General features: G+C 44.6%; 1 protein-coding gene across 2 annotated transcripts in view; it reads right to left on the bottom strand.

Annotated features, from left to right (window-relative positions):
* Nucleotides 1–22,301: 22,301 nt before the first annotated feature.
* ABCC4 (ATP binding cassette subfamily C member 4 (PEL blood group)) overlaps nt 22,302–27,557 on the bottom strand; it is a 157,880-nt gene continuing 152,624 nt past the window's right edge. For both annotated transcript variants that reach the window (XM_075138376.1, XM_075138387.1), the window contains one exon: nt 22,302–26,768. In XM_075138376.1, the coding sequence (XP_074994477.1) occupies nt 26,661–26,768 (108 nt within the window). In that variant the 3' untranslated portion in view covers nt 22,302–26,660. The remainder of the gene's footprint in view (nt 26,769–27,557) is intronic.

Genomic DNA, 27,557 nt, shown 5'->3' with positions numbered 1-27,557 from the left:
AGCATGAAACGGGGTTGATGGAGATGACAGACAACACTGGTTTAGGTCGGAGCTCCCACACTGTAACCTCTCAGCCTAGAAGAGGTACGAGGCTACCTTGTTCTTGTCTTATTTCAGCTCAGGACTGTCAGCGTAATAAGAAAATATGTGTGTGTGTGCACATAGTTCTTTTTATCGTTCTATGAGATTTCTCCTCTGGGAACACGAGAGAGTCCGTAAGGATCCCCTTCATTACAGTGGTCAGTACTGGTGGTCTGTCACAGTTGGAGAAAAATGCATGTATGCAGAGTAATTTTAAATGAATATCTTTTACCACGTTGGTGCTGAAAACTGCCTCAAAAGCTGTTATGATCCATCATGGCAATGAGCACTTATGGATTTCTAAATCCACAAATTAGATGTTGTGCACAGGAACTAGAGGCAATTAGGTTCAGCTCGGTGCGTGGAGTCTCAGCCGCACAAATCCAGCTTCAGCACATGCCTCCCAGCACGCTAAACCCCAGCATTTGCTTGTTTATGTATTTATTTATTTACAGGTGGGTGTGAAGCTGTTAAAACTGTACATATAAATAAAATGAAATTCTGAAAGAGACATAAAGACAAAACGTTCTTAATTTTTTTCCCCAAAAACTCTCCGTGAACTTTGATCTGTAAGAAGATTAGGCACCCTCAATACTGTAGTTTTGAATTAGCAGACCACAGAAGCGTGGCTACACGCACACACACACAGAGACACAGTCACACACTCAAACTTCTCAACACTAAGAAAACCCAGAAAAAAAAATCCTGCACTGACAGTTGCACAAAATTTCATTTTTAAAAATCCCATCTGGATGGGAACTCACAGCTTAAATATCTGCAGAGTTAGCACATTTTTATGGCTGTCCTAAGTCTCTGCAAAATTGATTTAATTGGAAACACCTACAGATGTTCAAAGGTAAAAGAATGAAAATCCCACCATAGAAGAAAACAACATCAGACTGTATTTTTGCGAGGGTTTATATAGGTAGCTGACCTCGCGGGTCTGCCACATTGTCTTTCTGCCAGCCAAGCCCATGCAGCACGGTGGAGGATGTTTCCATGAATACAGCACCGAAACTCTTCTGGGCCTAAAAAATTCATCAGTACCTCTCATTACTTACCACTTCGTTGACAATAGTGTAACGTTTTCCTTCTCAGAACAAGAGTGTAAAGTGGAAATGGGGCAAATTCCTTACACCTCCCCTAGAAAAAAGTGATGAGCATGTGTTTCCCACTGTCTTTTTGAAAAGCTTTGTCTAATCACGCAATGAAACAGAAGCTGTGAAACTTTGCGTCATTATCTAAACCCCAAAGACCAGAAAGAGAGGGGAAACCACTGCTCAGTAACCCCCCAAATCTTTGACAAGGGTGTGCTTGCTTCATCCCCACTTCCTGAGAGACCCCTGGTTTTACTGGCAGTTTCTCCAAAAATGGGCAAGACTTTGGGGCTCGACAGCACCGCAGCTTGGGAGGGAATTGGAGCAGTCTCAGAAGACAAAAAAATCCAAGACTTTCTGCATGGCATTGGGTATGGGAAACCCCTGAGGGAGCTGGAGGCAAAGGTCCATGGCAGAGGAGAGAGGAACAGAGAGGAGGAACACCAGGGGCCAGGGGAACTCAGAAACAGGTCACGGTTAGCTGTTTCAAGACTATTTAGGAAATAATGTTGAAACTATAACTTAGGAGCACACACTTAAATGGATGTTGTGCTCAGGGCTGATCCTTGGCTCCAAAACAGACGAGAAGGGAGAGGACGAATGCTTGACTGAAAAATTGGGACGCCAGTTTTGAGAAGAAATGAATAATAGGAAACACGGGTGAGGTAAATGAAATGCTACCTAGCAGACAATTTCTGCTGTATAAATTAAGGAGCTGCTAAAGGAAATACTTTATTACACAACGTATAATTAATGTGTGGGACCTTAAGCCACAGATACCACTGAGGCTAGAGAAAGAGGATTTAAAAATGGGCTAGTATTTATACGGGTGGCATGAACATTGAGAGTTGTGGTACATTAGCTAGAATAAAAAACAGGTTACGTTCCAACACAAGGAAACTTGTCGTACAGGGAAACTGCCTAAAAATATATTTTGCATTATGTCCATGTCTTGTGGTTGCAGAGGCCTCTGAGGAGGAGCCGGGGGCCACCACCTCAAACAGCAGAACAATACCACGGCCGGGCAGGCTGGTATGGAGGCTCTCCTCAGCGGCACGGGCTGAGCACATCCACATGGGCTCGTGCCTCTGGCCAGCTTGTTGGCAGCTACCTGCTCTGCTGTGAGGCATCAGGGACCTGCCCTCCACCTCCTCTCTAGGCACCCGAAAGGCTCCGAATGAGCACTCATGGCCGAGGGTGTTGGAGGGGGCCAAGGGACCACAGGATGCTGAACTGAGGTCTTGGGACAGAAGAGGGAAGGCAAGAAGGTCATGGCCACACCAATAGTCAGTCACATACAGTCCATACCATTTTTCTAACTCAATAATGAGAGTTAAGAGGCAAACTTGCCTTGAGAACAATTAACACTTGCAATTTCTTACCTCCTTCTCCACCATATACAGCGCTGGCCACGATTTCCAACAGTGCACAAGACTACCTGCAGCCGCTGTTTCTGTTTTTTTCACTACAAAGACACGTGAGAAATGTCACGGCTTGGTGACATTGCTTTGCTGCCTTTCCTCCTCCTCTTCTTGTAAGCAATTTGTTAATGCTGTCTATCTGGACTTTTTGTTTTGCTGAGCTACTGCATGCCTCAAACATGTTTACTGCTATACAGGCAATAAATAAGTATTAAATGCTGTACAAATAACAATAAATATTAAATCTGCTAGACCACACTTCTCAAAACCTCAGCAAAATGGCTTGGAGGTGGAACGCCTCTGCCATGCAGGTGGCTTGCTCTTGAAATTAAGTGCATGAATGAACAGCAAAGGAATTTATATGGCCAAGAAATGCACTCCAGAAGACTGTCACTGCAAGAGACCTTCCGAAACAGATTAAAACATTAGTTTGGATGATAAGAAGTTATATCAACATGCACCCTGGTACCAAAATAAATTCCCTGGGGACACCTCCGGGAATGTCTAAGCTTTGAGCTGAAGCACAGTGGGAGATCCTTACATGAGCAGCAGATAAGGTAGTGGTGGAGTTGAGAGTGGCATAGCTCTGTCAGCACGGCACAGCGCTTGAGCCGGGCTGAGAGGGGCAACTGAGTCGCTCAAGCACAGCGTTGCACTGACCTAACGGTGCTGCTCCTGGTTTCAGCCCTGAATCGCCATACACCAGCAGCTGTAATACGTGGCCAGCCAAGCCGAGCCCTGGGATCAGCAGAGGAAAGCCGCCACAACTGATGATCCGACACATAACAAAACTAGGACTCCAACACTTGACCAAACCCATGACTTGCAGAGTGGCATTGCGTATACTCCCTTTAGCATTTGCCCACCGTCTCCCTGATCTTGCATAATTTGACGGCTTCTCTGCACAGCAACTCGTCGTAACCGAGAAGGTGGGAAGATGCTCCCCTCCAAGGTGCACCCAGCACTTCGTGATTACGGTACTCTCTTGGCGGCAGAAATAGCTGACTAGGAATTCCCACCCAGGTCCCTTATGCCTCTGCTGGGTGTCTGAACCCTCAGGCTGTGGGACGTGGGCTGCAGCTGATGTGCTTGCACAGCACAACGCCAAGATGCCCTGGTAACGTCTTCAGAGGGGGGTTATAACATCAGGGCTAATCATCCAGGTGGAGCACCATCTCAACGCACCTCTGTAGCACCCGTTCAGCAGTGTCCCTGTGCTGATTTATGTTACGTATGCCTTTCCCTGACGGCTTGCTCTCACTCGCTCTCTCCCAACACCCCAAAAAGATGCTGGCTAAGAACCCCAGCAGCTGGAGTTGCCTGACCACATACCAGAGGTGGTACCTACGCTCCACCTCATTGCTCCGCGTTTCTATGGGCTTGCTTACACAGCTCTCAATACTTCACACAAGTTTCTGTGAATTATATCTCCTCCCCCAGCATTGGGACAGGGAGCTTGGGACTCTGGAGTACATGGAGCAAACGCATGTCTCCATCCCCAGGCCTAACCCTATATCAAAACTATATACAGGTCACTGTCACAGATATATTAAAGCCCCAAAGATGGACTTTCTGAAGAATTTTAAATAGCACTTTGAGACTAATGGATAGCTTCACAGGGTGAAATGTGCCAGCCTGGAGTAGATCCTCAGCATATAAAGAATCAATGACTGTAAACTAGGAGTGGAAATTGGAAGAGGCAAAGCACAGTGCAGAACTGAAAAGAAATCACTGAGCAACTAATGTGATAGGGGAGGAATCGAAATGGAGAAACGCATCCTATTTCTGTGCCCAAAAGAGGTGGAAATGTGAGGAAGAGGTTTTCTTAAAAAAAAAAAATATTTAGAAGTAGTAAAAGACTTTCCATTAAAAAAATGCTGAGGTAAACCTTCGCACAGCTATGGGAGAAAAGGAAAGGGTGGCCTATGATCATGCTGCAAAGGAACTTGCCTCCAAATCCGAAACGCGTCACGATGATAAATGGAAAGAAGTTAAACCTCCAAATGCTATGACTATCCTCAGTTCTGTTCTGGACAGATGTTTGATGTATTGTATCTCTCTGTGACAGAGACCTGAGGGTTCTGAGGTCTTTTTTTTTTATTATTTAATATTTTAGCAAAACTTGTATAGCTTGTCATGCCAGCAAGGTATTTTTTAATTAAAATGAAATGTATGTATGTGGGGTGAGCCAGAGTTTACGAGGAGCTTCTTCAGGGGGAAAATGAATCAGTCCAGGATTTTCAAGAAGGATTCAAGGCTAAGCTCGAGCTTACTAACTCGGGAGGAATGTAAATTAGAGCGTACTTACCAGGCAGGGAAACCTGGGATGGGAGTCAGGTTCTCCAGCCAGGGAGGGCGTCCGCCCTCGCAGCTCTGCACGGCAGGCAAAGCAGGCATTTTCCAGCAACGGGGGCAATACGAACGGGAGGTGCAGTCAGTAACATTTAGCATAGTGAAGCCGGAGCCCCGTGGCGGTTGCAAGGCAGCCTTATGGGTACCTCGAGGAAGGACCTGGGAAGCGCCATGGGGCTAGTGGCTGCTGAGTGCGTTTCCCAGGGAAGGAGAAGGGGCAGACTACACACGTGCCCGTGGCAGGCTGGAAAAGTGCTGCTCAGCTCCTCTCGGAGAGGCTATAACGGCGGCCAGCGACCGGCCGACCTACAAAACTTCAGGCAGGTACTTTTCCCTTTACTCCATCTAAAAGATCATCTTGCTGCCTGGATGGAAGCCCTTTGGAAACAAGGAACCAAACTGTTCCCTTGTTCTGAAAATTTTCTGAAGCTGTAAAAAAACTGCATTTACCAGGCCTGATAAGCTGTGTTTTCATGGCTTTCCTCTGCATTAGAAGAGGCTTTCCTCTGTTCATAAAAAATAATATTTAGTATTATATTGTATTATATATTTTCATATATAATGCATTTAGTATTATACTATAATAAATAATAATATTCATAATAAATAATAGTATATTTTCCAGTGATCACAAAAAGGAGCCCTTATTGTCATACAAGTATAACAGGAGGTGTTAAAAGAGCCCCACATTCAGCTTTGCAGCATCAACACTGCTACACTTTATTGGGACCAAAGTGGAAATTGCCCTAATTCCCGGAGTTTGTCAGTGAATTTGTCTGTGAGGGGGGATCCTAATCACCGAGGAATCTGACCGAGAAATGGCATTCAGGACACCCAAGCGTAGGACTAGGATTAGAGACTAACGAATAAGGGAGATTACCCTTTTTTTAAAGGCAATTGTGTATAATCATGCACCAGGAAACAAAAGAAACATAATTGATGGTAAGAGCAGAAGATGAGAGGCATAAGTTTATTTCTTCTTACAAGAGTTAACGAATGCTATGGATATAGTTTATTTTCATATCATTCATATTAATTTCCTGAACATATGATGTTTTTTCTTATCCTGGTAGATGAATAGTGTTCCTTATATTTCTTTATTATTTTCTGTGGTTTTTTTATTTTTTCTTCTTCCGTTGATTTCATAATGTGATATACTTGTAATAAGCAGTTGTCCTCTCTGAAATCTTTCTTGATAAACAATACATATGAATCATCATTTTTCAACCTTGTTCTGAACCATTTCAAAATTAATAGACTAATTAGTAACCTGGTAAATTATTAACATAACCATTTTAAAAAAACCAACCACTTTGGTGTGGCCAGAAATTGCTATTGAGATAATATCCATGACAGTCTTTTGCAACCCTCCGCCACAACCCGAGACATGAAAGCTTCTCTGCTATGTGCTGAAGCACGCTCTTGTGGTGGGACCCAGAGTGCCAAATATGAAACGGTGACTCACGTTCCCTGGGATCTGGCGATCCTCTCCTCGAATATTTCACATAGTTGGATCCCTAGTCATCCCGTCTAACTTGAGGCATCTGGCTGAGGTCTGTGGAGAGGTGCAGGCGCAAGTCCTCGCCCCACCGAAGGCACCTGGGGTGGCAAAACTCCTCCAAGAGGCATCCCAGTATAGGGACACACCTGGCCTGAACTGGGCCATGGATTCTGGTGCAGGGCAGTGGCAGGGCAGCGCTACTCCAGCTTCGGTCTAGCTAAATTTCACTGGCTTTTTCTGCTCTTGCAGTGCTGGATATCCCCCTCCTGGTACTACACAGATACCCAGCCCCTGTCCTGGCTTTTTCCATCTTTCTGGAGTTTTAAATCTTCAGCGACACCGGTGTCTGCATTCATATAATGCCACTGAGGGATTTTTTAATACTGCCAAAGCAGGATGACAGCCACTGTGCGATGATCCTATATCCAGCTTCATCTTCGGTCTCTCCCCACTACCCAGGGTGTTAACCAGATTATATTTCTATCCATCTTGCGCAAGATGAATATTTCTAAACTGGCTATCCCAGCCTCACAGTCTGCAGCACTATCTGTGTCCGCAGCATGCATATTTTTATTTAGTCTCCCATCCTTCAGGAGTGATTTTTCTTTACCCTTCCCTAAGCAGCAGCCTTTCTGGAGGTGCCCCTTCCTATTATGCCTTCTCAAACACTCACCTTTAAATCTATGTGCAGGCGGGCGAGGGGGAGCTCCCCTCGGACAGCGCCGTGCTTCTGCCCGCTTAGGACTCCTCTGTGTACCGCTCGGTGACACAATTATTTTATGCCACTCGCCTTCTGTCTTAGCAGGGGGCCGACACCCTCCCACCAGCCCTGTTGCGTTTCCACAGGCACAGCAGCATCGGTGGCACGATGAAAACGCGTGCTCTGCCTCCTCCATCACCGTCCTCCCCTGGGTACCTCCAGGAGCGACCCCACCTCCCGCTCAAGCCATCACAAAACCAGCAGCTTTCTGATAATGTCCTTCATGCTGCTGTGGCGCAGGAGAGGAACCAGCTTCACCCTCCTGTTGGTTTCACTGCCGAAAGCCCAGCGTGCCTCAGTTGTGGCACCCCATGTGCCGCGATAAGTCTTCCTGCAGAGCTTTATAGTTTTGGCCATTATTTTGCCAGCTGACTTCTTGGTAGTAAATTGAGGAGGAAATTGCATTTTCTTCCCCTCCAATATATTTAATCCATTTAATCAGGCTACAACTCTTTTTTGGTATTTTCTCTCTTTAAAAAAAATTTTCCATTGGTTGTCTCTACAAAATTAAAAAATCATCCTTTCTCAACACACCAGCTGGTTTTTCCCATGTAACCTGCCTTCCTCTTTATGTAACCAAATGATTTTTAGTATTTATACTGAAAACTCATGCAGCTAAACTTTCCTTTCTCCCTCCTTCCTTTGTTCTTTCATTCATTCGTTCGTTCGTTCGTTCGTTTGTTCCTTCCTTCCTTCCATCTGTCTGTCCATGGCATCCGTCTGTCCATCCTCTTTGCCAAGTAAAAAAATCCCTTGCCACCTGATCTCCAGAGCAATTTGTGTCCCTAAGTCTATGCATCTAGTGCTACTTCGGACACACCAGGGCTGCCCACTTGTCCCCAGCTGTCGCTCAAGCCTCCTGCAGCCACGTGTCCTATCAGCCAACCCCACGTGATACTCCCAGGCGTGACAACCATGGTACCTTTATCGGGTAATATGTAGCTATTTATATGTGCATATACATTCTGTAAGAGAAAATACTTTCTATCACAAAATGAACACAAATGCTGTACATCATTTCCATCAGCAGGTTCCACGTAACTGATGACTGAGGCAGTGATGTCACTCGCACTTTGTGGTAGTGACTCTGGCTAAACGTTCAGCCTTTTGTCTAGTGGCACGCAGGGGGGGATGTTGTTTGTTTGATTAATAGGAAGGCTTTTGCTCCTGTGGAATAACGAGATTGGCAGTGCAGGTTTCAGATGCCCTCCTGGTAGGTGCATTACATGAGATAAAAATTTGGCAAATGAGACTGGAGTTACGGGGCGGGGGGCAGGATCTTGTTCTAGCGTAGCAGCAGATAGATACACAATGAGCTGAGCACCTTGCACAGGAAAAGGAGAGGAAGCTGCGACACTGGCAGCAGCTGACCGCCCGCCTGGAGAGGCTTGGGCTGTTGCAGAAGAAAAGGTGCTGGAAAGCTCCAGAGGAATTTAACTCAACTGTGTCTCTGGATGGAATAAATCCTCACCCTTCCAAATGAGCCAGGCATCAAGCTCCAAAGCAAAGGGTATGCACAACTTCAGCTCCCAGGACTGAGTTCCTCCTTTGGCTACTTGGAAGTAAGGCTGTCTTGTCAGGATTTCTATCCTGAGTCCTTCCTTTCATACCACTTGGGGAAGAAACCCATCTCTTAATAAGTTTTCCACAGTGTAAGTTTAGTGACATTAACTCCCCTTCTGGTTTTCCACAGGCTTACAAAGGATGATGTATATCTCTCTGGACATGGGTTACCAGGTCTAAATGGACGTACTTGCACGTCTGTATGCCTCCATCGGCAGCACCTGTGGAGTCAAAGACAAGTGGAGTCACTCCATGACTGAAGTCTCTGATCCCAGCTTCCCATATCTTGTGGAGCAGGCTGTCATGACCTGGAAATCTTCATATGGGAGTCCATGAAAGAAAGCAAAAGAGCCAGAAAGAAAAGTTTATATGGAGCAAAGCGTCCTCCATATTCCCTAGAAAGCACGTGGTGCTCACAGCAGGACTGCCACGGAGCAGAAGACATTTGCAAACTTCCCCTGGGGACCTGTGTTGTGTCTCTATAGAGTCTGGGAGGAAGGAAACAGGAAGACAGATGAGATTTATAATTTTTTTCTTTCAGCTTTCTCTGAATTAGAAGGAGGACATTTCAATTTATAGGCATTTACATGTAGATTTAATTCCTTCTTTTGACAGAAGGTAAACTGTGGCCTGGGTAAAGGGGTTTTGCATGATGTCTGCTTCTCCTTCTTCCCTCTCCTTTGGTAGATAAACCTTTCCCTCCCCAAGCTCCTAATGTTGAACACTAAGATATATCTGCATGTGGCCACCAGCATTTGGACACTCACAACAGCATAAGGAGAGATTATGGCGAGCATTATGACCTTCTGGTATCGAATATGGAGAAAATAAAGATCGACAGGATAGAACAATTCATACTTGCTGCAGGCTGGCCAAAAAGAGCTCAGTATCAAGGGCTGTGGAGGTGTTGAGGTGCCACCTGGGCTGCCAACTCAATTACTCAACACAGCTGGAGAGAAAAGGCATGGCAGAGAAGATGGCATCAGTGTTTCTGAGTCCTCAAAGGCTATCTGTGGAGAAGGTAAACTCTTTTGGGGCCTGTTTTAAACCCTGCACATTGAATACCCATTGTTGACCAAAGGAAAAATAAATGCCATTGATAGACTGTGGAACACTTCCAGGTGGGTTTAATTAATGTATAAATATACCCAGGGTACACATGGTGAAACATTTTACTTTTTTAGACTTTGTAGGTTTCTGTTGTGTTTGCAAATCCATCTATTTGCACACCAAAGTGCTATTGTGGCACCAATATGACCAGGATCCATGATCAATGCACAAATATAGAGGTAAATACGGGTTTTGTCCCCACAACTGAGACCTTAAGGACTATCACTCGGCATCTGAGAGCAGTAGGTCATTTGGCATGTTTAATGCCAAAGAAACGTCCTTCATGAAGTTACAACATTGATTTTAAAGCTCTTAATTACAGACCCTATCAAGCCCAGGAACAAGGGTTTCATATCTTTCAATCAACTAAAGGAGCCTTCCTGACTGCGGCAGTGTCTTTAGGAAAGATATCAGAGCTGAGTGTGGTCTGAATGTGGTCACTGGGAGAGCAGCACTGTATTATTCATAGAAATATGGCGGGTATGCAAACTCCTGTTGAGTTTCCAAATTGCATTCAGGTTTTCCCAAGAAGTAGTCCTGGCATTTTTTTCATTCAGAGAGGAAAGGGACTCCCATAAAGCAGATCAAAGGGAAAGGGGATCTTACCACTCAGAGAAAAGATCCTTTCCTCCTTTGTGCCCTTTCAGCGCAGGGAAAAGTAACAAACAAGTTCCCGCATTTCCTGCGGCAAGGTAGGCAAAGCACAGTACCTGAGAGACATCATATCAAAGGGACGAGCCACGAGGTTAGCATGAGGCACCGCTCCATGTCACAAGCACTGCTCGGCCTCCCTTCACCCCAGCCGGCACTAGCTCACCAGGTATTATCTTGCAACAATTTACTTCCATGGGTTTCAATGGGAAGCATTAAGGCATTCCCTTTCAGGAAGAAGAAAAAGGGCTCAAGTAAATAAAAGGGCCAAATTACCTGAATGCACCAAGAAGAAATATGAAAGGATGAATTAAAAGAGTCTGCGTGGCGTGCTGGGTTCTGTCATCAGACGACACTGCTGCCGGCGGTGGAAGGTCGGAGCAGCACCTTTCTGCTCAGGGAGCCTGCTGAAATGAAGCTTGGGACAATGGGACTCTCTGTGGAGCCAAGTGAGTTTTGATGAGTCTCAAGATCAAAATCTCCGTGTTTTGGTGCTGCTTTTTTTTCTGCTCCTAATTTCGAATGCAAACGCTGGGATTCAAAACCATATTTTCTGCAATTGTTTAGAAAAAATTTGGAAATGGTGAAGAAAAGGCGAAGCAAAAGAAAGAATTTTCTATAACAGAAGCAGACAGGGTAATATATTTTCCTCCCAGTTGTATCCTGCAAGCATGGGCAGCCCCAAAGGTGAGGGAAATTTCAGCTGCTCCCTGCAGGGGCTCCAGCTGGGGCAGCTCACCAAGAAACGTTGTGAGATGGAGCTGGGAAAAGAGGCCCAGATCCATCAGAAAGTCTTTATGGGACCGAGTCCTTATGCCCAATGCTGGGGCAGGTGTGGTGGCCATGGCCAAGCCCGCAGCCCCCCAGGGGAAGGCATCCCACTGCGAAGCCAACCTTTGTGAAGAGCTCCCATAAAAACAGCCGCCTCGTCAGTAGGTAGACGCTGGGCGCCAGGGAGCCAGAAAAGCAGGGTAAGGGATGAGTAGGAACATATCAAAGACAATTACGTGTAAGTAGTTTTTTTCCCTAAGTTTTCTCTTCCTCATCCTGCAGTGGAAAAATCCTGAGAGATCATGGATGGAGCATAAAAAAATGGATAAAGGAGAGGGCTTAATTTATAGGGGAGCTTGAATTTTTAATCCTGTGCCCCAAAGAAACCACTGCCTAGGCAGCCAAATCCTATCTGCAGTGACTAAGGAAGGCAGGAGGTACAGCACAGACCCCCATAGCAGCCCCATCTATCTAAGCTGGTGAATAAGCAGATGCTTTAGCCTTCTCCGCCCAGGAGGCTGAAACTCCCCTCATGAAGGGCCCTCTAACATTAATTGCAGAGACACAACCTGCCTTTTTATAAGACAAATTAATAATTTCCTTAATCCATCATCAGGAAATGGAAGGCTTTGATGCTTTAATTCCTTTCCTGTGACCATGGCAACAACAAAAAAGGAGGGGGGGTATTAATTTTCTCATCCATGAGAATTTCGGCAAATAGCATGTTAGCGTTCTTTGTCTGTAAGCGAGTCTTCGCTGGAGAGGAGTCCAGAGAATTACACAAAAGGCAGGTAACAAAATCGGGTGCCTGGGACATGATGATGGGAGGGAAGCCGGAGCTAGGCTTTAGCAACCCCGCTCTGGTCAGAAACAAAATGCAGAGGGGCTGTAGCACTACGATTATTCACCCCAGTCCTGTCATCCTTGAGGGAGAAATACCAGATCATGAAAGCGTTGTGCTGAGGGCATCGAAGCCCACTGATGCTCAGGAAGGGAGACCCGTTAAAATTAGCATGGGTTGGCCTACCTTCTCCAAAAAAAGAAACAGAACAGGCCGCGGTTCTTAGTCTGCAGTATAGGTAATTATAGCACTAAAATCGGGTATTGCATAAAAGCACAGTGTATGCATGCATGTGTGCATGTATGTACATACATGTGTCTATACATACACCTGCATGTAGGTATCACATGTCCATACCTCACAGTGTATGTTCGCACACACGCTACCAGCTGTGAAAGAAGTTGCTAACACCAGGATGGCAAATCTTTTTTATGTCATGCACGACTTGCAGATGCATGGGTGAACACTCTTTCCCCTCCAAAACACTTGGCCTCATCCATACGGCCCCTGAAGAGCGGAGCCTGATCCGTGCTACACCCTGCGCCGCCTTAGCAGGGTGTTAGCCATCATGGGCCAAAGCCATGCCAGGGGCTGCGCCCACTTCAAAGCGTGCCCGGTTGCAGCACAGAGCTCAAACCCTCTAACTTACTGGTATAGACAAAACCTCCGCGCCCTTTCTTTAGGAGCACAGGCTCACCCCCTGCGTCCACAGCCTCATTCTTACAAATCCCGTCGGTCGGAGTAATCCAGGGCACACTCCCGCCAGCCAGGGTTCAAAAGGGCCATGATTTCACCCCTGCGGTTCACGTACGAGAATGCTTGCAGAGCTGATACTAAAGGCGACTCCACTGCCGGAGCTTACGTTGGTTATTCTGCAATAAGGAGAGGCTGGATTCCTAGCACGTGAATCAGGCTGCATGGTCTGAGGGAGGCTGATTCACCCAAGTTTGGCTTCGCCGGGGCGAATGGAGCCAAGGCTTTGCCCATGTGAAGGTATCAGAGCAAGGATCTAACATGCATAAGCCTCAAATTGAGTATGCCGTCCAGCTGGGAGGAGTTTGCATTCAGCTGCTATGAGGAGGCCATGTCTCTTCAGGTCCTTGACTCAAAGACTGGCGGTGGGCTGCCCGGTCTGCTCGGAGGAGGTGCTTCCCCTGCACTTGTGCTCTTTTGTGTCTTCGGTGTGCAGCCTCTGCTTTCTAACACACGCTGTTGGCACACACTCCTCTTTCCAGCTGCTGAAGTACTGAAAACACAATAAATGCTGAATAGTATCTGCTTTCACAGATATTAAATAAAAAAAGTTTTCACTTTATGGCTGCTGTGGGAATATAATGTGATTACAGGTAGGCACAGGAAAACATTCCCAAGCTTCGAATGGGCAAAGAAGTGTCTAAAGGCCACATCTGTATTCAACGCGGAGCACTCTCTGATCAACGTTATGAACATCAGGCTTAGCTAGTGACAAAGGCTGGGACACTTCCCTTCTCCGGAGAGCAAACCTCGTCTGCTAAGTCTTTGATTGTCCATGGCAAGACTCAGCTGGTAGGCATCGTGAAGCTAAATTTTACTAGCTTCATGAAGCAGCCCTCTTGAAATAAGAGCCTATGTAATCAAAGGAGAAAAGTTGAAAGACACTGAGCTTGTTCAGCTGCTCGTCAGGGTTTCCTCACCAGTGGGACACCTCCCCAAGGAACATGTCCTACACAACTCTATGGTTTCTCCAGAAAACTGCTGCCTGTTGCATTTTTCTGGATCATTAAAACCCAAGGCAGTGTTTTGCCCATAGCGCTGAAAAATAGGAAGTAGTTGCTGCAACCCTACATTTCATAAGGCTGGGGAGAAATTTCCAAAGAGAATTCTTCATCAGTCCTGAACTAATGCGAGTTTGTTTACATTCAAAGAGTAAGAAAAGTTGATTAAAAAAGTACTGCACCGAACCAGAGATGCAGAAAGTCCCTAAAAACATACGGTTCAGAGATAGCATTCTCAAATAGCAGTGCAACCTGAAGATGATTTTCTCTCAGAAATACGAACACCCACGTGGTATTAAGATACCTGAAAGTGGTTCAGTTATTCTGACATTGTGAGCTGAACTTCCCACAACAGAATTACAATTAAATACATTAACTGTCACTGCATGCTTAATCTGCATTACTTAAAATACATGTGGGCCCATTTAACCTCTAGGGAACATTTACTCACTGAAGATGGCTAGTCACTAACTGATCCCACTTCAGCTTCTACCAGCACAAATCCCAAATGAAGAAGAGTTTGAGCATCTCTACTGGCTGCCATTTAGCTGAGATGCCCATTTCAAAATTCAGAGTGCCTGCAGAAGACAGAGAAGCAGCCTTGGACACCCAAAGTGCATTGGGAGAGTGAACTGGAATTATGCATTAGAAATGCCCTCCAAATGCCTAAAATAGAGAGCGTGGGTCTGTTTAACATAGGGTTGTTTACAGTAAGGTCTCACGGCTCTGTCATGTTTCCGTGAACTGCAAACAGGGAGTGAGGGTACCTACAGCAGTCAGAGCCCTTTTGAGCCAGTGGCAACCTATTTGCTTGGCTGCGTGGGTAGAGCTGATGCACCTTGTAGTTTAGGCAAAACGAATGTTCTCAGGAGGATGGAGAGAGGCACAGATGTATATTTTGTTTACTGTTAGGGAGATTAGTTTTAGCACATGTGTGTGTGTGGGCTTAGAGGATTAAGCATGATTGTGCATTGACGGTCAATACTATTTGCATTTTATCATGTGTAAATGATATTAACACAGAAGTCATGACGCAATGCGTAGCAAGTTTCATTATCCCTCATTAAAGCAGCTCTCCCTTGCAAGTGCAAATGTACTGGAAGGCTGACCTAAATGTAGGAGAAGCTGAATGCTGATCCTTATCTTAATGAACAAATACAATTAGCCAAGTGTAAGAGTGTCAGGTATTGAAATGATCCTCTATAATACCTTCTTTCTTTTATTTCACTGCGATGAGCATCTCCTGATGGTATCAGAGCAGCACCTCATCACACACCTGGCAAAAACCACCCGAGGGTCCCGGGCAGTCAGTCCAGGCCCAGGGTAACCAGCCATTCCGCTGCACTTGGACTTCCTCGAACGTACACTAGCCTTTCAGGACATCCTGGGAAGGGTTTCTGTTTAATGCCTTTCAGCTTTCTTGACTGTCTCTGAGAAAGCCTCACTCCCCTCTGCAAAAGCTGGTGTCCCTCACGTAGTAGTGATCAACACCGAAAAATGCTTACAGACAAAAGAGAAGGGAACTAGCGTGGCTGAAAACGAACCTAATTAGATGCTGATGATCACTCCACTGGCAATTTATGATAATGAAGATGTGAATGAAGGGGCTCCAAGGGGTCTTTGCCATCCTTTGGGGACTTCTCTTGACAAAAGTGTGGCAAGGACAGTGACATCCGTTCTTCATTTTGGTTGCCTGATCTCCTTTGATTTGCAGTATCCGCTGCAATAAGCCAAAGACTTTAATCTTTCATGAAGGCCTTACTGCTGAGCTGGCCTCTTCCCCTCTGGAGTGAGGTTTCTGCCTAGAAAATGAGGGGGAAATAATAGATTTCCATAGATGGAATGTTTTAAAAACAGGTTATACACAAAATTTTCAAGGTTGCAAAATTGCATTTGCATAAGCTTTATTTGTATAATCTCACCACTGAGTACGAGTTGTAAGAGTTGATGCTGATCCAGACTTGACTCCATTGATTAATAGGCACCATGTGCAACACATTTATGCTTTGGGAAGCAGAGACTTCTTCCCCCTCAGTTAGGGCAGGGGACATTTTGCCTGATCAGAGCAATGGAAACTTGAATCTTTGTCTGATTCTGCATCAAAGAGACATTTGGGACTGTCTGGGCTTTTCCAGCCAAAGAGCTACATCAGAACGGATTGTCCAGACTATTTCAAATGAGTCTTCACAGAGTGCAGTGATTAAGACTACTTGTGGAGGTTTATTTCTAGTCTAAAGTCTTCTAAAGTTTTCAAAGCAACAAAAACTGTCTTACCTGCTTATGCAATTATGCAAGCACATCCTGCTTGGTCTAGGCTCCATCCCCAGCATTTTTTCAGAGAGGCAAGTTGTTTCGTCTGGATTTGACAACCTGATTTAACTAGAGAAATTAAGGTTCGATTCAGGAGAGGTTTGGGCACTGAAATCCCTGACTTTTAGGTGATCCGGCCTCCAGCAGCTTATGAGCTGCGCTGAGACTCCCTACGTGGTTGATGGCGAAAGTTGGGTGCTTCAGAGTTGAACCCAGCAGAGCCGGCAGGATACAGTGGGAAATTCTTGAAGGGAGCACGCAGCTGCTTACATTGAAGCAATAGGAAAAGTGGAGGACAAGGGTGTATCTGCAATTCTCTCTTGCACTAAAAGCCCCTTGAGGCTGGAGTGAGGCAATCCTGTCTGCTTGGGATCCATTGTCTGAAATCTTCTCCTGGAGATTGGTACCTACGCCCTTTCTTTCAAAAGACTCCACACAGATCCGTCTTTTAAAAACAAAGCAGGAAGAAGAAAAGGTGGTGATAGCTTTTATTATATAATGCCTCGGTATTCAAAGTATATGCTGAGGAAGTGGGAGGCCTGGGTTCCTCTCCCGCCTCAGCCCGAGGGGCCCAAACCCACGTCTCCCACATCCCATGAGAGTGCCCCAACAACCAGGCTGGAGGCTACTTTGGGCGGAGGATCCTCCTCCACCCCTGCTTTGAAACTGCACCGCTCCGCAGCGAGGAATTTCAGACTCAGGAGGCCGGGGCGGGGGGGGGCAGGGGAGAGGGAGGAGGGAACGCGTGCCTGATGCCGAAACCTCGCTCTGAGGCCCGTCACCAGGGAGCGGGGAGCCCCGGGCTGCCGCCTGGCTCCCCTGACGTTTGTTATCCGCGGAGGTTTGCACGCTGACTGTGGGTTACGGCATCCAACTTCCTCCTCTCTCCTTGGCACCATGACTCTAGGAAAGGCTTCCAGCAAGGTGGCACTGCGGCGGGTGGAGAGGGTCTTTCCCCTCCAGCATCCTTGCGCTCAAGGGCACCTTCCCGGGAGGCAGCAGGCAGGGTCCTCCTTCGCCCCTCTCCCACTCACTCTGTGGGTGCCCGCACGTGTGCCATCTTTCGGAGCCGGAGCTGCCACGGCGTTGCGTGGGGAGGCGCCGGCTGTGGCTATCGGGGCCTGCGAGCCCCTAAACGAGTAAAATACCACCTTCCTCCATGCCAGGGAGGCTTCGGTGGACGCGAGGCACCAGGCTGCCCGGTCTTGGCAGCTCTGGAGACCCCGCGGAGCGCGGGTCTGGGCACCTGGGTAAGCACCAAGGCAAAGAGTCAGGTGTTTCTAGGGTTTCCAGGCAATTACAGGGTTAAGTGGCAGTAGAGTTGAGATTTCCAGACAAGCTGCCCAGACACATAGGCTTCAGTTCGGTTTATACCCTTCGGTTTTGATCCTACCTACAGCAGAGGAGGTTTCTTTCTTTCCAAGCGGGCACGCTGGGTGGCAGACGGGGAATTAATGTCCCCTCCCTGACGTTAGACAATAAATCAGCTCCTCACTAAAATTCGGGATTAAGGGCCATCCAGATAAATCAAAGTGGGAAATCAAGCTCCTTCCTCAACCTCAAGGCAATGGATTAGAGAAGAGGGACACACTCAGCTTGATTCACTCGGTTATGATATGATTAGGTGTTAAAACTAATATCACGGCTGATATTTCTCCCAGCGTAAGATCAACTTTCCCAGTCAAAAAAAAAAAAGAAAAAAAGGAATTATGCAAACAATTTAACAGCAGGGGCCAGTCTTTATTACAGTCCCCTCAGGATGGGCAAATGAAAGCCCTGAACAGCTACCAACAACAGTAGCCACAGTTACAGTAACAGGGCTTAAATAGCGTGTGAGCTTGGCAGCTTCTCTCCAGCAAGGAGAAGTCACGAAAAGGCACATTACACGTAGCGATATCTGATAGAAGTTTGCCTCAATATCAGTTCCAGGGAAAGGATGAACTGATAATCGCTTCTTGAGGGGGAAAAAAAAAAAAAGAAAAAAAAAAAGAAAAAAAAAGGAAAAAAAAAAGCTGGAAGGAAAAGCAGCCTTTCTGGTAAATCTCTGACAACAGCCCCCACTGGTTTGTTGCCCATTCCTTTTGGCAGCCCAGCAAAGTCATCTCCCAGAGATCTACACGTCTCTGTTAAGTAATCGTTGCACTCACATTCATTAGGCTGCAGCAAAGGCATCCCCATTAGCCAATTAACCAACCCATTAGGAGGTCCTTGTAAGCACTGTGGGCTGTTACACCGTCTTCACAGAGCACCCAGGAGCTTCGCGGGCCACCGCTCCAGCATGTGCCCTGAAAAGAGGAGAAAAGAGCAACTTTCGGCCTGCAAGATGGAGACATCTGAGTGAAACCTCGCTGTTGTTTCCTTCACGCTCTAGGAAGCTCTCCCTAGAAATTTTTCCTTTTCGGAGGGCTCCTCCTCCTCCAGAATAAGCCTGATTACTCAAAATGGGCAGAGGCAGAGTCAGCCAGCGCGCCCGTAAGGACGACACCTGAGGGGAACAGGCTTCGGCCATGCCTGGCACAGGATAAGCATCTGCCCTTGCTTACCAGCAGCGCTCGGCCTTTCACTTTCTGCTTTCAGCAACGAGAACTGGTTCTGCACAGCATCTGTTGCAACTTCTTACAAGCGCAGAAATGCACAAAGAACCCAGGCAAGTAAAACCAGTGCAGGGAGGCTCCTTCCAGCCCTGCTCCGTCCCAGCAGACGGCAGGCAACTCGTTGCTCTCTATGTTCTCTTGGCATGTGCAGAGGCACCTTCCTATTCTCTCAAGGCCACGATGGTCTCTACCGTTCGCTGCTAGAAATGGCAGCAGAGACTTTTCCACAAAACTATTTGAAAAATGCAGATTCTCTTCCCTTCTGTGTCGATGTGTATGCATGACGTGACACGCCACTCAAGTAAATCTAGCTTTACTGACATGGATATTCACAGAAATGAACACATGCGTGCGTGCCCAAAGCCAGTTGAAAACAAAATTTTAAATTGGTAGATATGAACATTTCCACTAACCGATACAGAGACAATACTATGTAGTTTCTCTGATCTGTTATGAAAATGACTCAAAAAGATCAATAAACATTAACCATATATATAAACGCGTGATCTACCCAGAATGCTTAAAAGTAATTGCAAAAGGATTTGTTGAGTAATTGAAAAAAAAAAAAAAAAAAAAAAAAAAAGAAAAAGGAATGATTGTCAGGAGGCGACCTGGTTGTGGGAAGAGGCACTTAATTCACTGCATGAATGACTCAGGGTGAATTACTTGCATAACTCCACTCGCGGAAATCACTACTCTGCGAAAGTGCATACATGTTAAATCAACCAAAACACAGAGCGGTCCATATTCTTGGTACAATGCCGTCTTCGTGCCGGTACAGAATGAACAAAAATCCTCTCAGCTGGGCAGAGAGGGGGAAGAAATCCTCCTTTTTGGTATCCTGGCAATGTTTTCAAGAGACAGTTCGACAGCGCTCGCTTGCCCTATTCATGCCTGGCATTTATGTTAAAAAGAAAATCTGGGCCTGTAATATTCAGGAGCAAGCTCTTGTTGACAATGAAACTTCGACTAATAAATCTGAGGCTGTTTTTCCCACCCAACTCAGTTTAATGCCATAAGGTAATTATGGTCCTTTCCTGCAAAATACAGAGCTCTGCGAAGAATGTCAACTGGCATGAACACTAGCAAGATTTGCTTTCTTGAGGCTACTCTCAGGATAAATAAGTCCTTCCCTTATTCGCTATCTGTGGTTGAACTGTGAGGTACAAACCTTACCGGAATTAAACAAAGGGCACTATTTTTCACTGTCCCCCCCACTTTAATTTCCCATAGCAAGTCTCCACAACAAAAAAAATGGCAAAAAAAGAAAAAAAAGAAAAAAAACCCCATAGCTCCTTAGTTAAGTCTCATGTGCCCAACACGATCCACCAGCCATACTTCAGGCATCAAATTCAGATGTTAGAGTGATCAGGTGATACACATCCCCTTGGCTGCATTTAAATTTAAACTGCATAAACTGGAAGCTTATTCTCTGGGTATAGTCAATGCAGAGGCGTCAGCTAGTATTTCAGAGCTCTTCTATTAGGAGCTTTATTGATTATAAGGAAAACCGTGGTCTATAGGGAGACTCACTGCCCATATGTTGCATGAGAAGCAGCTGCAGTAGGAATAGCCGGCTACAGAGAGCATCCCATCCAAAGCAGAGGTCCACGTGGTAGTGACAGCTCTGAGGGCAACAGCATCCTTGGGGAGGCAGGAGAAGCTTGTTTGCTTTTGCAGAACTGGCCAACAGCCCAAGCACTGACCCTGCAAACAGCAGCCCTGTGCGCTGCGGGAGCTGCAGCCTCGGCCACCAGCGCCCAGCCGGGGCGAGAGAGCAGGAGTGAACCAAGCAAACAGATCCCGCTGCCCAGTGAGACCCCAGCTACTCCGACGCGAGAGCCCTGGAGCAGAGTCCCCAGCTCCTCCTGGTGTTTCTACTGACAGTCATTGAATAAAATGCATAAATACTCCCTGGAACTGGGACCTGAACCTGGGATTTCCCTTGTCTTGGAGGAAACATAATCCCCCACTTTGTTCACTCATGGTGAATATTCCCGTCAAAAACATCCTGAATATTACGCTTTGGCGATGCAGAAGACAGAAAGACCCAAGCGGCTCAGGCTAAGGAAAGCCTGCAACCCCCATCTCCCGCTTCCCGAGTGCGTGCTCTAAAAAACCGGGGTGTCCCATGCAGGAGAGGGACAAGAGCTCTGGTCCAGCTTTTAACTCAGCCACATTTGAAGACAGCAGGGATGACCCACGTACCCTTCACTGAGCCCCTCCAGTAACTCAGTGAAGTACGTCCCCCGGCTCCTGAACGGCAGTGGGACTACCTCCGGTTTCTTCTCAAGATTATCGTACTTTTGAGCATGTGCTAGATCCGTGGCTAAGATCCACAGGGAATTTTGTATCTCAAAATGGGCGAGGCTATTGATTTCAGGCAATTTGGGGAGTTAAGTGGTGCCAAGGTGCAGACAGTGGGAACTTGATTTCGGAGGTCGGAGTCTGGCCCTGTTTTCATACATTAATATTGCTCCAAATCCATGAACCAGCTTTACACACCGAGTTTGTGAAATTCATGCTTGTTTTATGGGCAAGTTTATAAAACACATCTTTGGCTTTGCTATTTATCAGCAGCTCTCTTTCAGGCAAGCTACAAATCTCCCTCACCCATTTCTAAGATGGAATTGTTGTATTAACGTGGGAGCACATGAATTTGGCAAGTGCATGCTCCGGGAGGATACTGCGCATAGTGCGAGTGACTATTGTGCTGCGACAACCAAATTCACTTGCAGGTGGTTAAGATAGCTGCATTGGTGGTTGCAAGGTAGACTTGTGGTAGAAACATGAGAAATTTTTAACACCTATTCCAGCATCATGTTATAAAAGGACAGACGACAACTCATGTCGCATCAAGTCCTGGAACTTGCTGCACTGGGGGATTATTGAAAAATGCACAACCCATCTTGTACTAAAAACTTGCACCAAAATAGCAGACTTAGTGCTCGAGACAGTTGGTAGACATATGGAGAAACTTTGAGCAGTTTTCAGAAACGAGCAGTTTTAGAGTGTCTTGTTAAATTAAGCAACAAACTTATCAAACAGAAACACAGGATTGAGAGATGACACCAGAATTTGCAGTTGCGCTGCTAACCCACTTCACTTTTGTGTCCATTAACCTTCCACCTTTCGGCTGTCCAGTCCACTGAGCTTGCTAGCTGCTTGAGGCAGAGACCGTACCCGATCTGCACTTGTGCAACTGCACTGGTTCTTCCATCAGAAGTTTTTGAAAAACTATTTGAATTACTTTTTAGCCCTCGTCATTGAAGCAAAAAGCTTGATAATGTAATCTGAGAGATCTCAGACCACAGATGACTGGTAAAAACAAGCTGGAATGTACTATTCTGTGTTATACCTCCGAATGGAGGATTTTCAACCCTGAGAGTTGGCGATGCCACAAAGAGGTGTTTGGAGATTTCAGGCACGACCTGACTTAGCCCCGCATTTCTGCTTTCAGCCACACATTCACAATGACGACAGACTTCTGCACGCTTCTGAGAAACGCCTTTTATTGTACGACAGGAGTTGTCACGTGAACATCAACAAAAAAATCATTCCATAGCAATAACAAAATCCAATTATTACACAAATGCAAAAAACCCAAAACAAAACCAGAGTTAAAATGATGAAAAAGCAGTGTCTGTTACACAATGTAAAACATATATGGAAAGCCACATTCTTCTGCTAAAGTGTCAGATGCTCATCACCATCACAGGAAACAAGTGATTTCAACTTTTTCTCCCCCCCTGCCCCCAAAGAAAACTTTAAACTGAGATATTTCAAAGGGTCAGATTAACACAAAAAGCAGCATTTTCAGGAAAGTTTCTATACCATTTGGATCTTTTGCCCCCTTCTGGTTCTTTTTGCAGTCTTATTTTAAACAGGTATTGAGAAGGTTAAAAGAAACCGTCAACATCACTTAAACAACCAACATCACCGATGTTGGTCAGAAGAAGGTCCTCCCTCTTCCAAAGGGCAGTACGAATGGTATCGCAGAAGACTACGCCTATGTGGCAAATGAGCTCTGGTTCAGTTCACCACAGAGAATTTTGCCCTTAAAATAAGCAAAACATGAGATAACCTATCCTTGAGAACTGTGTTGGTTTTGACTCTCCCAGTGGTCTTTTGAGGAGGGGTGGAGCAAAGATATACCAAAGTGAATGTCTGAAGAACAATTCTTGAGATCAGAAGAAGAGGCTGTTCCTAGTCTTTTACAAACAAACAAACAAACAAGAGTTCTGTAACTGATGATTTGCAGTATTACCGTATAAAATTATATTTATTAGAAGTAAGACTCTGGAATACTTTAAGGCACCTCATGGTGAAGAAATATTTTGAAGGCTTGAATAACTCAGAAGATTGAGTTCTTTTTCCAAGATCCCCAGGAAGGAATGTAGCTTATAGTAAGCAGCTTTGCTATTTCCAAACAAAGCATGAAAATTTTCAAAGTGGAAGTTTAGAACTATTTGAACTTTTCTTTAAAAGGAAACATAAAACACCTTGCCAGAAAGATAATTTGTCCATTTAACAGACCAAGACTTTCACCAAAGGAAGGCCTTTCTCTTCCTTGATCTGAGTTTTGCCATTCAGGTACATTGCACTTTTTTTACTCAACTGAAATTAAACGGGTCAGTCAATCTTAACCAACAGTCATCTAAACAAAACAACTATCAACAACAAAACCAACAAAAGAATCTAAAAAAACAATTTCCTGATTAAAATATTTTTGTTACTTTAAACTAAAGAGATGGATATAATGCCAATGACAGACATGAATGACTCGCTATCAGTTGTTCTACTCAGCAATTTATGGGTTTCAAGTGCGATTTTGTAAAAAATTTGTTTTCTCTTATATTGATATTTGATACCTACAGCTAGTAATGTCCTGCCAAAACATGTGAAGAAGCAGAATCAGCATTTTCAGAGATACCTAACATTTTTGTGCGCATTCAAAAAGCTACAGGATCAAATTAATTCTAGCTTATGGACTGATAGCTAGATCTGTCAGGGTCTCATACCAGTGAGTCTGCAGCAGCCAGCGTTTTGGAGCTCTGCTCTGAAATATAACTTACCATAGATTCATTTCAGAGCTGAAATGAACTAAAACTGTAATTATACCCTTGGTTTACGCATGCATATCTCCTTGGTTCTCATAAAAAAAAAAAAACTCAAGGTATGTGGCCAGGAGAACGTACTGTTCTCTTATTTAAAAGTCTCGGTGTATTATACATCACACTTACTCTCTTGTAAGAACTAACTATTTAGAAATCAAAAGAATTCACTATTGTAAAACACAGTTAGACTCTGGATAGTTAGACTCCAAGCTCAATAAAAAAGGTAAACAAATGAGCTCAAGTATCAGACGCCATTAAGTGTCCGCACTGCCTTACTGGTCAGCTCACCCTAGCTCTGTTTTGGACCACTCCAGTCAGGTCTCTCCACGACAAAACTTGAGCAGAATTTGGACATGGTTCACACCATGGATCCCTTCCAAAAAAGCAGTTACAGACAAGACCATGCAAGGTTGAACTTTCTTCATGTTACACAGTCCCCTAGAATTATCCCATGTGTCTTTAGGCAAACACTTCCCTATGTCTTCACATACCTCTGCAATACAAACACCACTCTACTGAGCTGCAGAATAGCCCTATCCTGATTTCAGACAATTTGAATTGAAAAGGAAACCAAAACAAAACACAGCAGATGATAATTGTGTGCTAGGTCCACAAGTGGACCGCACAAGCCCAGAGAAGACCAAGGGCCAAGTGATACAGAAAAGTGGATGTGGCTGGTGTGGTCTAAGGATCAGCCAGAAGCACTGCTTAAATGAGCCAATCTGTGCCACGTGGCTTTGGGGACAGGTAGCTGGCCCTGACCGTCTGCTATTTAGCACCACCCGTAACACAAGTCTTATGCTGTACATCACTGCATGAAGTTCGGTTCCACTGACCTCAATGGGATTTGTTATAGTCTAAGGTGCTACACACAACACAAGAAGTGTCAGCACCTGCCAAAAGAAAGCTAGGGACAAGAGCATTTAATTTTGTAACTCCCTGCTAACGACAGAAGAGGACGTTACCAGCAAAACCAGAGGCCTGATGTTTGTTTCCCCCCGCCCCCCAGCAAGGGAAGCTGGCTGGTGGCACTGCAGGGAGCAAGAGGTCCACCTCTCCTGGGATCTCACAGCAGGACAGCAAGCCTCACCACAGGGAAGATGCTGCAACAGGGGAACAAGGATTCTGCCCCTCACCACCGGACTGACTCCTGAGCAGGACAAAGACCTTCTAGATGAGCCCTTGTGCTGAGGCATAGGCTTTGGCCTTAATTTACTCCTCTACAAGGAGAGAGCAATTTTGTATTTGAATCAGTTATTTGCTGGTAGAACTGCTTGAAATGAGAAACATTTGTGTTTGCCTTACTTTTAGACCACTGGGCGAACATTGGGTAAATAACATTTGTGTTACATAGGTACTAGCAAGCATCTTCAGTATTTTTTCAAAAAGCACAGTATTTTCAATGTCCTGAAGAGATTTGTTGCCTTTTAGTCTCTTCTGTGCCCTTTAAACGGTAAGATGAATAGAATTATTTTCCATTGGACCTCAAAGAGTAGGTATCTCACTAAACATGAAAAAATCTGAAGCAGCATAGCACTTGCTTGACTTTTTTTTTTAAGCATGGGAATAGTGCCTTTGTGTTAAAGTGCTTTGCTGAATCAGGATATAACTTACGAATACCGAACCTCTCTCTCTCACTGCATTCCTCTCACTATCAGCAACAGCCATTCAAAACTACAGGTTGTACTTCCCTGCCTATTCCGGTAGGATGGTAACTTCAAACAGCTCGAGTTCAACAGAACCCCTGATGCAAAACTTTAAATATACTAAGGTTAAATATTTTTAACATATGTTTAATGAATTTGTTGTGTACCCTGCAGTTACAGCTTTGGCTTGAAGGCACAAATATTAAGGCACAATAAATGCAAATAATGTATACATTTCAATGTGTTGTGTTGAAGATAACTTTGTACTACGTGGTATTTAGGTATAATGACATGTCATTCAAACGTTTCCTCAAGTTATTTTAATACCTTTTTTTCTTTGATAACCTGGATAAAAAGAGGAATGTATGTTAAATTATTTAAATATTTCTTCAGTGCAAATGTGGTAATTTTCTTCTAAAGTATAGAAGACTGAGATTGATTTTTCAGCATTTGGATTTTAGCAAAATAAAACTAATATTTACATTCATCTTGAACAGCGTTATTTGAATTATTTATCAAAAAAAAAGTATATAGTACTTTTTGCTATCAAAAAGTATTTTTGGCTTGTTCAATTCTTTTTTCTACCAACTCGCATAGCTACTTATGACAGGTAGAAAGACAGTTGCATTAGACAACTAAGTTGTACACTACCGAATCTGCCGTTTAGATATAGCTGTTGTGCTAAAGCTGAAAAAATTTTGGTTTTGCTTGCTCTCAAAATATTTCCAAAAGAGAAAAAGGACACATTCCATTTTTTTTAATAAGCTCCAAATATGCACCCTAGACCTGTTAGGTGTCCTGCACCTGTTTAAATAAAAGAGATCTCTACCACATAACTTTCAAATAAAAACCCAGTCTGCCTAATTTCCTTAGCAGTACAAACATAATTAGTTGGGAAGGAAAACATATTGCACTGAAATTAAAGAAAGAGGGACAGTAAAAATTTTCTTCTCAGTATTAAATAGGAAGGATGTCCAGTGCAAAGAATCGCCCCCTCCCTTTCCTCTTCCGTTGACACTTGCAAACATTGTCACTGAGTTTAGATGATCTCAGGTTTACATTCTATGGAAAACAGTTAAGGTTATTAGGAATCACAGTGCAGTTTCGGTTATGCATAATCCTGAGGAAGGATCCAAGGAGGAGTCTGTGGCAAGCTGACCATTCTGAACAACTTCCGGGTAATTCTTACTGAAGTACACCTAGGAAAAATATCAGATTCTGTGAATAATTATGCATCAAACACCTTTTAGTTTCAAATAAAATTTCTGGAGATAAATACAGTAGAGATAAATACATGTCCTTAAGGAATCCCAACAGGAACTTCAGGTTAGTGGCATTCAGTAACTGTGTGTCACTGAAAAATTAGTAAAATTAGTATATGATCTTACATTATAACAAAGCGTGATAAAAATCCCACACAATCTGTAGATCCACTCAAATTCTGGTAATTCAGATAGATAGATATGTTTTATCACTTTACATTAAACTGATAAGTAAAATCACTTTACTAGCTCAAAACATGGAGATAAATTAAAAACAGGATGACAAAGCAGCTGTGAAATCTTGTGTCTGCACAAGGGTTTCTCATTTTCACACATAAAATGAACACAATGGATTTGGATGTTAATATCAGGTTGTAATCCCTATATTTTACAAACTATGATTGACAACCATTGAAACTTCAAGGTATATGTATGAAATATCCCAGTGTTTAATTTGTGCTGCAGAGCAGTTATAGGGCCTATAGAAATGTGATCTCTGGATAGCGAACCACAATAATGAAAGAAGAAGCAAAAGCTTTAACAATGACTCAACCAAGCAACTTCTCTAAAATGTAAGATGATACCAAATAATAGGACAGTTCTTTGCCAAGCCTTTGAGTTCCTGAATTCTACCAATTTCTAGCTCAACTAGAAGAGATACAGGTTTCCTGATAAATGTATAATCAGAACATAAAGGAAATGAAATGCTGTCAAGTTTCACTGTTC

Source organism: Calonectris borealis, chromosome 1 (genome assembly GCF_964195595.1).
Source record: "Calonectris borealis chromosome 1, bCalBor7.hap1.2, whole genome shotgun sequence".
In the NCBI taxonomy this organism is placed as follows: Eukaryota; Metazoa; Chordata; class Aves; order Procellariiformes; family Procellariidae; genus Calonectris; species Calonectris borealis.
This window is presented reverse-complemented; position numbering and strand designations above follow the sequence as displayed.